Source organism: Genypterus blacodes, unplaced genomic scaffold (genome assembly GCF_046128005.1).
Source record: "Genypterus blacodes isolate CSIRO-AG114 ecotype Tasmania unplaced genomic scaffold, CSIRO-AGI_Gbla_v1 ptg000037l_1, whole genome shotgun sequence".
Taxonomy (NCBI): domain Eukaryota; kingdom Metazoa; phylum Chordata; class Actinopteri; order Ophidiiformes; family Ophidiidae; genus Genypterus; species Genypterus blacodes.
In genome coordinates, this window is record NW_027466850.1 from 2,100,710 (window position 1) to 2,111,011 (window position 10,302).

A 10,302-nucleotide genomic window follows, 5' to 3' on the forward strand; every position below is an offset into this window, starting at 1 on the left:
TGTTGCTTTGCTCAATATCCACACTCAACAATATTCAGTTTCAGCTCATTGGTTTTCAAGAACAAATGTCAAGAGAGATATTTTCAGAACAGATTAAGAGATAAAACTGATATAATGATACATCTCAGCAACAGCTAAACCCAGTATTGTATTTTCAATACAATGTGTAATTAAAATTTTAAAAATGCTATTTGAAGTTTAAAAAATTCCGTTTTTTTAAATTGCAAATATCCTCATAAGCCTGAATGTTGACATGTATCATCTCATCAAAATACTAAACTGATGACTATGATTTGAAACAGATGAGCAGGATTTTTATTCTGACAGCTCTGTCCTCTTGTCACATGTGTCTCCTCAGGTCAGAGGTCCTTATTTCTTGTCCCATAGGGGCTCTGTGAGGGACTTTTCTCTGGTTTCCCACACTCAGTCCATTCACTGCTTTTACTGCAGGGACAATGCAAGTGTGTCTCATTACTCATCACATTAGCTGCAGGGTGTGGACATGTTCAGCAGACTGTTCACTTTTAACTTGGAGGTGATACAGGTACCAAAAACATGACTCACCTTAGAGTTGTAATTTCAAATCTGGTTCACTGGCTTATTTTGTTTTGTTGGTTGAATGAAAGAATTTTACTTGTTACTGAGTATTTTCTTATTGTGTCATTGCTAATTTTACTCATCAAACATTTGAGTTTTTCTTACACTTCTTGGGTTTTCATTCACACATGTTAGTTCACAAATGAAACATTATGCAAAAGGATTCTAGGTGGGTTTACTCTATCAGCTCTCTTCATCTCCCCCCCCCATCTGTCTCTTGGTGTATTTGCTGTCTGTGCAGGGGCTCAGGTTTCTCATTTCACCTCCTCTGAGCTCCCACGGCTCCTAACACAAGGCCGAACGTGCCCCAGTCACACGCCCTCTTTTCTCTGGAGCTGGGAGCCACAGCGACACACGGCTTCCCACACTTCTGCATGCAGCCGGCTCAGCCGCACACACAATAGAAGTGTGTCTGCTCCCACAAAGCCTCGGGACAGTTCTCAGGCTCGGACAGAAAGACACTTTACAGATAATCCATCTGGTTCAGCTGTAACTCATGGAGTGAATGAGACACACAGCGAGAAAAACAAAACACTGAAAGATGAATTTTTAAACTTTGTTTTGAAGCATATGCTTAGCTGTACATCAAGGCAGTGAGTTTTTTCATTGTTGTAAAGAGACTTAAAGTCACTGGACAGCATGATCCAAATTTCATGATCAGCATGATATTTGTGATTAAAAAATTTTTTTCACACAAAATGTATCAAGGCCTGCCTAAGAATATTTTCAGGATATTTTTTATCCACAATAGAATGGATCAGTAATACGTCAACTAGTCTGGCAGGGGACAAAATTTTCCTGTGTCCACATGAGGAAGAACACTTTCCCAGAGCATAATAAGTCTGACCTTACTGATGTGTGGCATACATATAAAGCAGCCTACCTGTTTTGAGTGACAGGCATTAAATTCAGTCCATTGTCCTGATTTCTGAGCTTCCTGATTGGCCAACCAGCAGAGCCAGCGCAGGGCGAGCGGCATAAAGGCAGAGCGGAGATGCAGACATTAACAGAGATCCTCCTCTGAACCAACGCCAGACCATCTACCAAAACACAGGAGCAGCAGCCACTTCAAAGACCTGCACATCTTCATTTGATTCTCTGAGAAATATTGCTAATAGAGAAAAATGTCTCCCTATATGGACCTTGCTCTTCAGGACAGCATGAAGGAGCAGCTCTTTAGGTAAGACAAGGCTGCATTTCTCTCAGATAACCAAATATTTGAGGATTTATTCCTTGAATGCTCCTGAACTCAAATGTACCTTGATGACAGCTCTACTAATAATCCCTGTGTTTGTTGTTTCCCTCAGGTGTAAGCTCCATATGTTGGAAAAGAAATGCTGCACAGGAGTGGAGAAGCTGAAGGCTCTGATTGGTGAACACCTACAGAATGGGATTCCTATCTCGGACCTCCTGGAAAAAACGGTGTCCTTCCTCACCCTGAGAAAAGCCCTGCTGTCACACAGCGGCTACTCCAAATATTCAAGGGACATCCTTCGTCTCTTTCCTGACTCAGAGGAGGACGTGGAGCCTCTTTGCATTCAGTGATAACCAGGAAAGGACTTAACTGCATTGAGATGACTATATTTTTTGTATTTGGACTACAAGTGATTGTAGTGCTACTTCTTGCATCTATGAGTATGAAAATTGTACGCGAACCAACACATGAGAAGTTGTACAGAGACCATTGGGACAACTTCTTATGTTTAAAGAAGACGTTGGAGTCGCACCACCATTCTATCGTGCCTGAGATGATGTGCCTTAAACCCAACTTTAACAACAACGGATTCAGTGTCAGTGTTGAATAGTGACTGACTGACTGGTCATATGAATGTGTTTGCTGCTATTTGTGGTTTAATACCACGGAATAGAGATCCTTGCTTGGAATTATGCACAAATGATAAAGCTGCTTTGTTTTTTTGTAAATCCTTACAGGTGTGTAGGGATATGAAATCTGTTTAAATAATTCATCATCAAGTTTATTTTTCAAGCTAAATCTTAGCATTTTATTAAGATGCTGAAAAGGGCTTGAAAGAAACGATGAAATTATGTCTTAATTTAATTTGAGCTTTTAAATATGAACAGTTAAGTGGAGTGTTTGTATATATTGTATGATTACAGTTGACATACAATAGCTCACTGCCTTGTTTCAAGGTATAACCAACACCAACCTTTTTTTTGAAAAGGGCCTTTTTATTGTTATTTTCTGTATGTTGTTTAAGCATATGCTGTTCTATTGATCAGCTTTGTCCCCAAAGTGGATTTCATTTTGCGTGTTGATGTGTGTTGCTGATTTCAAATAAATGAATATGTCAGAGATAAAAAAGGTTTCATGTCTGCTTGTTCCATTAACGGCTTGGAAATATTTTGCTTCCTGCCTGTTCTAATGACAGAAGAGTACAACAATAATGTAACCTTCATGTAAATGAATGTAGTATTATATATAATGCACCCTTTAGGGATTTCATTTTAGATTACATGTACATATATTTTTTAGAAAATATTTATTTTAGTTGACAGCTGGGATTGGCTCCGCGACCCACTAGTGGATAAGCGGTGATAGATAATGGATGGATGGATGGATGACATATCAAATAATTGTGACATACATTGCCGTCAATGATCAGTTTGCTGAAACAGCAACATTCTATAGTTGTACTGAAATTTGAGCAGTTAGGGTCAAAGCTCCCAAGCACTGGAGAAGTTCCCTCAGTCTAACATCAGAGACTGCAGCGCTGCGTGCTCCAACGATCATTACCCTACTATACTCTACAATATCTACTCTCAATTGCCACTGTCAGGGTCACAAGCTCAATCAACGTTATACATTTCAGTCTTCTGACTAATCATTTCTAATACTCACAGGAATCACATCCTGAATATATGATTTGGTTGAATTCTGTGGATGAGAATTACAAAAATTTAATGAAAAAGAAATTTGACTTTGTATTTGAGAGAAGCCAATCATGTGTGCATATAGAACCAAACCTAAATCTGTTAGCCATCTATTCATGTGGCTATACTGGCCCATACTGTACAATAACCACTGATATTTGTGAAGGTTTAAAATGTGCTGCTTTATGTCCAATAACTTCATGAAACTGAGGCAAGTTACTGTTTTTTATGATTGTTTTATTGCAACAACTTGGCTTGAAGACATACATTCATTTTTTGAAACAATTTTCATATAACAAATCCCTTATAAAGGGAATAGGTGCTGTCACTCACATAGTGATGAAGCAGCACAAATGTTTTCTCCAATATAGAATAAAACTTCATCTGCTAAAATGCAGACAATCAAAGGGTGTACATGTAAGTAGAAACATTTTCAACATTCAACATGAATTAAATTTTTAAACATAAATCTCCTAAATGGAGAGAAAGTATATATAACAATGTCAGTGTTATTGACAATGTAAACATTCCCTTTGAGAACGTATATGTACTCCACAGAGTAAGAAAGTAAACATGGCTACTATACAGTTACACAATTAAACCTTTCAGAGGTAATAAATGAGAATACTTGCAGCATCAAATGCAAGAACTCATATTTTCTTCAACTCAACAATTTGTTTAAATCTAAACAAATGAAGCTCCTTTAATCGGTGACCAATATGATCGTCTCACTTTGACATTTGATTCATGCAATTTGCATGACATGAAATTCTCTCTTGAAATGAAAGAAATCTTTTCTAACTTTCAGTAATTAGAAATGACAGTTTACCCAACCATGAAGATAGAAATACAGATGAAGCACTGTGCTTCAGTTAAGAAAAAGTTGACACATTCACACAATTCACTTCCAATAATCTTTGACCAATATGGTCATTACAGTTTGTCCGGTAGAAGCTCCAGTCTGAAGGTGTCTACCAGGGCCTCCAGGGGGCGCTGTTGACTGGACTCTTCTCTTTAGTGAAGCGGGTCTGGACTGTGGAGCTCAGCAGAGAGAAATCAGCCTCCATCATGTTGTTATTAGAGGAAGACTGCAGCTTGTTGAAGTGCTTCAGCAGTCTTCTCTGGGACTGTGTCTTCACCTCCTCCTTGGACAGGAAGTGTGCCACCTCTTGGACACCCCTGGAGTAGCCCTGATTGACAGTTGCAGTGTCCACATGTTGCCGCTGCTTCATCTGTGTGAGGACGTAAACTGTCATCTCCAGGATGTCTGCTTTCTCCAGCTTGGAGTCAGGCTGCTGTTTGAGGAACTCTGGACCCAGGAGAGACTTGAGCTGCTCAATGCTGCTGTTGATTCGCTCTCTGCGTAACTTCTCCACCTGAGGCTTTCTGATCTGCAGAAAGAGAAGCAAAGTCATGAATAAACTTATTCAAGGTTCTAAAGCTTAGACACTACAAAAGAAAATGTTTAATACATTGATATTTAGTTTTCTTCAGACTTCAATTTACCTTGTGGGTCAGAGTCTGATGCTCCTGAGAATTGGTCATTGCTGCAGTGATTGTAGGTGCCATGGCTGGATCTCTGTGCTGTCGAGGTTTTTGTAGAGAGAATCTGATCTCTGCTGGCTGCATCCCTCCTATTTATAGTCTCAAATCTCCATATGAATGTGTGGGTCTTAGTCTGACTGAAGTTTCTCACAGTCTCAGCCAATCAGAGAGCTTGGTGATACAATGAGGGCTGCAGCATGCTGAATGCTCTTATTGCCCGGGGACAATGGTTAAATCTCAGGGGAACAGGTGGAGGACTGGGGGGGTGATGGACAGAGACTCACAGAGCTCTGTGTGAATGTGGGAAAGTGGTGACCCTGTAGAGAGAGCATATCTACTGCCCGATGCTGGGATCAATGTCTTTGACTGAGCACACGCTCATCATCCCCTCACACACGTGGGACACTGATAATGAAATTGCGATGATCTTTCATTTAGATAAAATAATTTTTGTGTTTTAATTGGAAGACAACACATTTTGTCTTCCTAAAAATGTGGATAAAACCTATCATTGCACCCCACCCCCCCCCCCCCCCTAAAAAAACAGTATAATTTATTTTATCATTGGAAATAATATGTCACTGCAAAAATCAAAAGCAAAGTGTCAGTTCTATTAAATATGGAAGAATGGTGGATGCCAATTATTTTCAGTTAACTTACTTCAGAGACAATTGTGGGTGTTCTTCTTTTTTTGTTTATTGGAAGGGTGCCAAAGTGTTTAGCCACGTGCGTATCTAACAAGTAATTCTTGCTGAGTACCTCAAAAAGTAAAGTTGAAATAACGATACAAAAATATAATAACAACTGAAAATATAAATGATTGTATTTGACATAAACCAACGTCTAAAAGATGCTGTGATATACTCTAAATTGGAGAGTAACACTCCTGAACAGAATGCTCAATGCAATCTAACATTTCAAATATTGTTTTCAACAATTCATCGTCTTATCAACACTTGCAGATAGCTTCAAAATATTTTAAATAACATTTTGATTGTGTTAAGCTTGTGAACATGTCCGATTCCTGTGACCAGTACATGACCAACTTAGGAATAGACACCCTTTTATCCTCCCAGTCAAAACAAACAGACTGGAATGCAAAGGAACAATTTGAAGCGGGTGGGGCAGAGCCTTTGAATGTTTATTAATATTCAGCATGTCTGCATTCCTTGTAGGAGCCTCATAAACAATTTTTACAAAAGTATGGTAATGACGAAGTTTTGATGTAAGGAATTTTCATTCACAGCCAGTGAGACATGGCTCGTAAACCGACTCCATAATTAATGTGCTGTGCAACCAGACACACTTCTTTTGTTATGAATGAAGACAGTGAATGGTCAGAGTGTGGGAAACCAGGGAAAACCCACTCACAGAGCCCCAAAGGGACAATAGAGCCCACAAGACAAAAACATCAACGGAGGGGAGAGGAATTCTTTACTATTATATTTCAAATGAGTTATTTTGTTATCAAACCATTTTTTAAAGTTACTTTTATATTTTTACTTAAATGCACACATAAACATTTATGTAGGTTTCAAATAATTTGCTTCATGTTTCGAACTGTTTTGAACCAGATAATGAATATTTGAACCATATTCTTTTAGAAGCTGCATTTCATGTTTTGTGTAAATCAGCAAATATTGTGACCATTTCAGTAGATCACAATATTTGTGTTTATTTCTCTTGCTGTTGTCTCTTAATTGAGGAGTGTCTAAACTGCAAACGTTAGCCTCAGGGGATTGTTGAGAACTGCTTTTAGGGGAATGAATTAGCATTTAACAAGGCACATGTCTATTGTTGAGTGGAGCCAAATCAATGGACAGAGTGTGGGAAAGCGGCGGAGAGCACAGTCACAGTTGAGTGTGATTAGCATCCTCGACCCCACCAGCACCAAACTATTCTCCTCAGGGAGTTGGCACACTTCAGAGTTAGAATTCTTCTCCCAACATTGCCTGTTCTTTCTGTATTTTTCTCTTAATCTACTGCCAATTCTCCAAACACTCCTGACTTCTTTTCCCTACAGTTTAAGGAATCATCACTTCAATGCAAACCTTTCTTTAAATCCCCATTGTGGGATGCCAACACGTCGGCACAGTATTGATCTTACAAGAAGTTTAATACTGGAAACAAGCTATTCACTTGGGTAGTGCTTGATGATTTGGCTGAGACATTGTTTTGTGAAAACAGTAAAAAAGTAATCCCGTCACATTAACTTATCTAAAAAAAGAGAGAAGAGAGAATCATCGATCATGGGATGATATTATTGAGCATGGAATGAAATACAAGACAATAAAATATTCAATTGGGCTGAAACTTCTTACAAAATGATTGTAAACTGCTTTAACTCACAATTTACTGCTGGAAGAAATCACTTCTGCTATTCATACTTTTCTGTGGTCAGCAGCATCTTCGTCGCTAAACACTTATCTGCACCTATCAGGCAAATGCGCATCTATATTTCAAATTTTTCCAACATACAATGAAAGCTCACATTTTTCTGGATAAAATGATAGCTTAAAGCAGAACTGACGAACTGTGATTATTTTCTTCCAGATGGTTGGAGCTGTCAGGTTATATCTCCAAACAGGGTCAGCAATCATTAACTAAGCACTCAAAGTATTCACTGTCAAAAACCCGACTGCACTCACTAGAAAAACCCAGAGAGATCATCCCTTTTATTTGGACGTATGAAAAGGAATAATTTTTTGTTCTGATAGAATCTTCATTACTTAATCACACCATTGAAATATTTTGGCTTTAATGTCATTAATTTGTGATTTGTTGTTTGTTGTGATGAAACAAATCCCTAACTACCACAAATGTAACACAACCACCACAGTGTCCGACGTGTGGTAAGATGATGAGCGTGTGCTCAGTCAAAGTCATCGATCCCAGTATCAGGCAGCAGCTGGGTGCAGTTCTCTCCATCACCCCCCAGTCCACCCCCCCAGACCTGTTCCCCTGAGATCTAACCATTGTCCCCCAGCAATAAGAGCATTTAACATGCTGCAGCCCTCTTTGTCTCACCAAGCACCCTGATTGGCTGAAACTGTGAGAAAGTCCAACCAAACCAGGACCCACACATTCATATGGAGATGAGGGACTATAAATAGGAGGGATGCAGCCAGCAGAGATCAGATTCTCACTACAGAGACCTCGACAGCACAGAGATCCAGCCATGGCACCTACAATCACTGCAGCAATGACCAATTCTCAGGAGCATCAGACTCTGACCCACAAGGTAAATTGAAGTCTCAGGAAAACTAAATATCAATTCATTACAATTTGTCTTTTGCCGTGTCTAAGCTTTTGAACCCCTGAATAAGTTTATTCATGACTTTGCTTCTCTTTCTGCAGATCAGAAAGCCTCTTGTGGAGAAGTTACGCAGAGAGCGAATCAACAGCAGCATTGAGCAGCTCAAGTCTCTCCTGGGTCCAGAGTTCCTTAAAGAGCAGCCTGACTCCAAGCTGGAGAAAGCAGACATCCTGGAGATGACAATTTACGTCCTCACACAAATGAAGCAGCAGCAACATGTGGACACTGCAACTGTCAATCAGGGCTACTCCAGGGGTGTCCAAGAGGTGGCACACTTCCTGTCCAAGGAGGAGGTGAAGACACAGTCCCAGAGAAGACTGCTGAAGCACTTCAACAAGCTGCCTTCCCTTGATAAGAACCTGAGAGAGGCTGATTTCTCTCTGCTGAGCTCCACAGTCCAGACCAGCTTCACTAAAGAGAAGAGTCCAGTCAGCAGCGCCCCCTGGAGGCCGTGGTAGACACCTACAGACTGGAGCTTCTACCAGACAAACTGAAATGACCATATTGGTCAAATTGGAAGGGAATTCCATGAAATTTATGGACTTGTTCTTCTGTATGATCAGAAATCTGTTGAACTGAATGTAAGTGATCAAATTGATCCTAAACCTACATTGTCCTTTTTTGGACATTGTGTCATATTGACCATGACCTCATACTCTAAATCTATGTGATTAGTCAACATTGATCTGTTATACGATCATGCATTTTCAGTCCTTTTTCTGAAAGGTGTTTTTAACTTGGTAGTTATAAATTGTTATACATGTGTTCATGTTTTCTTTGATGAAACTTTATTGACATAACTGTCTATTAATCTGCTCTCATCACTTTGTGATTAGCTTCATCTGACCTGTTTTAAGGTCACATATGTCACTTCTTAAGTGTTTGTAATCTTTTTGATCAAACTGATCAAACATTGTACAAATACCTTTGTACTGTCACAATAATGGACTTGATTCTATTATCTCAATCTCTTAACACTGATCTGTTGTTAGATCAACATGTATTCTTTACACATTCCTGAAATGTTTTCCTAACCTGGTGTTATTAGATATTATCATGTCACTGTGTCTTTCTATTGACACTTATAGACTGAAATATCTATGAATCTGATGTCATCACTATGTGATGAGCTTCATCTGATCTGTTTTAAGGTCACATTGTTCTCCTTTGCTTTTCTTATAAAGTGCAAACGATGCTCACTTTTACATCTGTCAAACAATGAGTTATGTCCATTGAAATATAAGTGTTGTCTTTTGTAAAGACAGTTGTTCCTCTGCTGTCTTTGAGTACAGTGTGTCTTGGAAAGATGTCTAAGTTGTTGTTGTGATGTATCATCACCTGCATCTGCTTCAGTTGGAGCTTCATTGCTTTATCAGGCTCAGTGAGTCTGCTTGAATAAACAAACGCTCATCAATCAACTGCGTTTCTGTGTTGTTATATTTGTTATCCATTGCATCACTTTGTTTTCATGTTAACTAAACATTTTGACTAGTTTATAAACAGTATTTATATCATTGCTCCACAGTTTATTTTCACACATTAGAATTGATATTAATATTCATAATTGTCTTTCCATATGAAGTCATTTCACATTTAGTCTGCAGTCCAATAGGGGCAGCATGTGTCCCATTAATGTGTATTGTCCATTACCTAAGTTTAGCTAAAGCTCTAATCCTTTGAAGCAGCCCGAAAGTTTACAAACAACAGGTGTAGTCTATTAAGCAGCTCCCGTTTTAAGGTCACATCAATCACTCAGTTCCATTTTTCACCTTATATTTCATCCATGGCAACACTTTGTCAATCAAAGGTTACACTAGTTTGTTGGTTGACATTTTAGTGATTTTATTTCTATTTTGGGACTTTGTTTTCAGAAAACGTCTACATTTTCCTCCTGTAAAAAATGAGTAGAAAAACTATGCAGTCTGTAAATACCAGTTTTGCTCTCATTAGTG

At 38.9% G+C, this 10,302-nt stretch overlaps 3 protein-coding genes across 3 annotated transcripts; 2 read left to right on the forward strand and 1 right to left on the reverse strand.

Moving 5' to 3' along the window:
• The first annotated feature begins 1,721 nt into the window (after positions 1-1,721).
• On the forward strand, positions 1,722-2,142 carry LOC142996190 (uncharacterized). The gene is made up of 2 exons (XM_076147091.1): positions 1,722-1,777; positions 1,905-2,142. Exons 1-2 carry the CDS (start codon positions 1,722-1,724, stop codon positions 2,140-2,142), a joined length of 294 nt encoding a protein of 97 aa, XP_076003206.1.
• Positions 2,143-4,460: 2,318 nt separating this feature from the next.
• LOC142996367 (transcription factor HES-5-like) lies at positions 4,461-5,118 on the reverse strand. Its single transcript, XM_076147345.1, has 2 exons — positions 4,996-5,118; positions 4,461-4,880 (listed from the first exon to the last, which is right to left on the reverse strand). Exons 1-2 carry the CDS (start codon positions 5,116-5,118, stop codon positions 4,461-4,463), a joined length of 543 nt encoding a protein of 180 aa, XP_076003460.1.
• Positions 5,119-8,152: 3,034 nt separating this feature from the next.
• On the forward strand, positions 8,153-8,808 carry LOC142996370 (transcription factor HES-5-like). Its single transcript, XM_076147348.1, has 2 exons — positions 8,153-8,275; positions 8,392-8,808. Exons 1-2 carry the CDS (start codon positions 8,153-8,155, stop codon positions 8,806-8,808), a joined length of 540 nt encoding a protein of 179 aa, XP_076003463.1.
• The last annotated feature ends 1,494 nt before the right edge of the window (positions 8,809-10,302 follow it).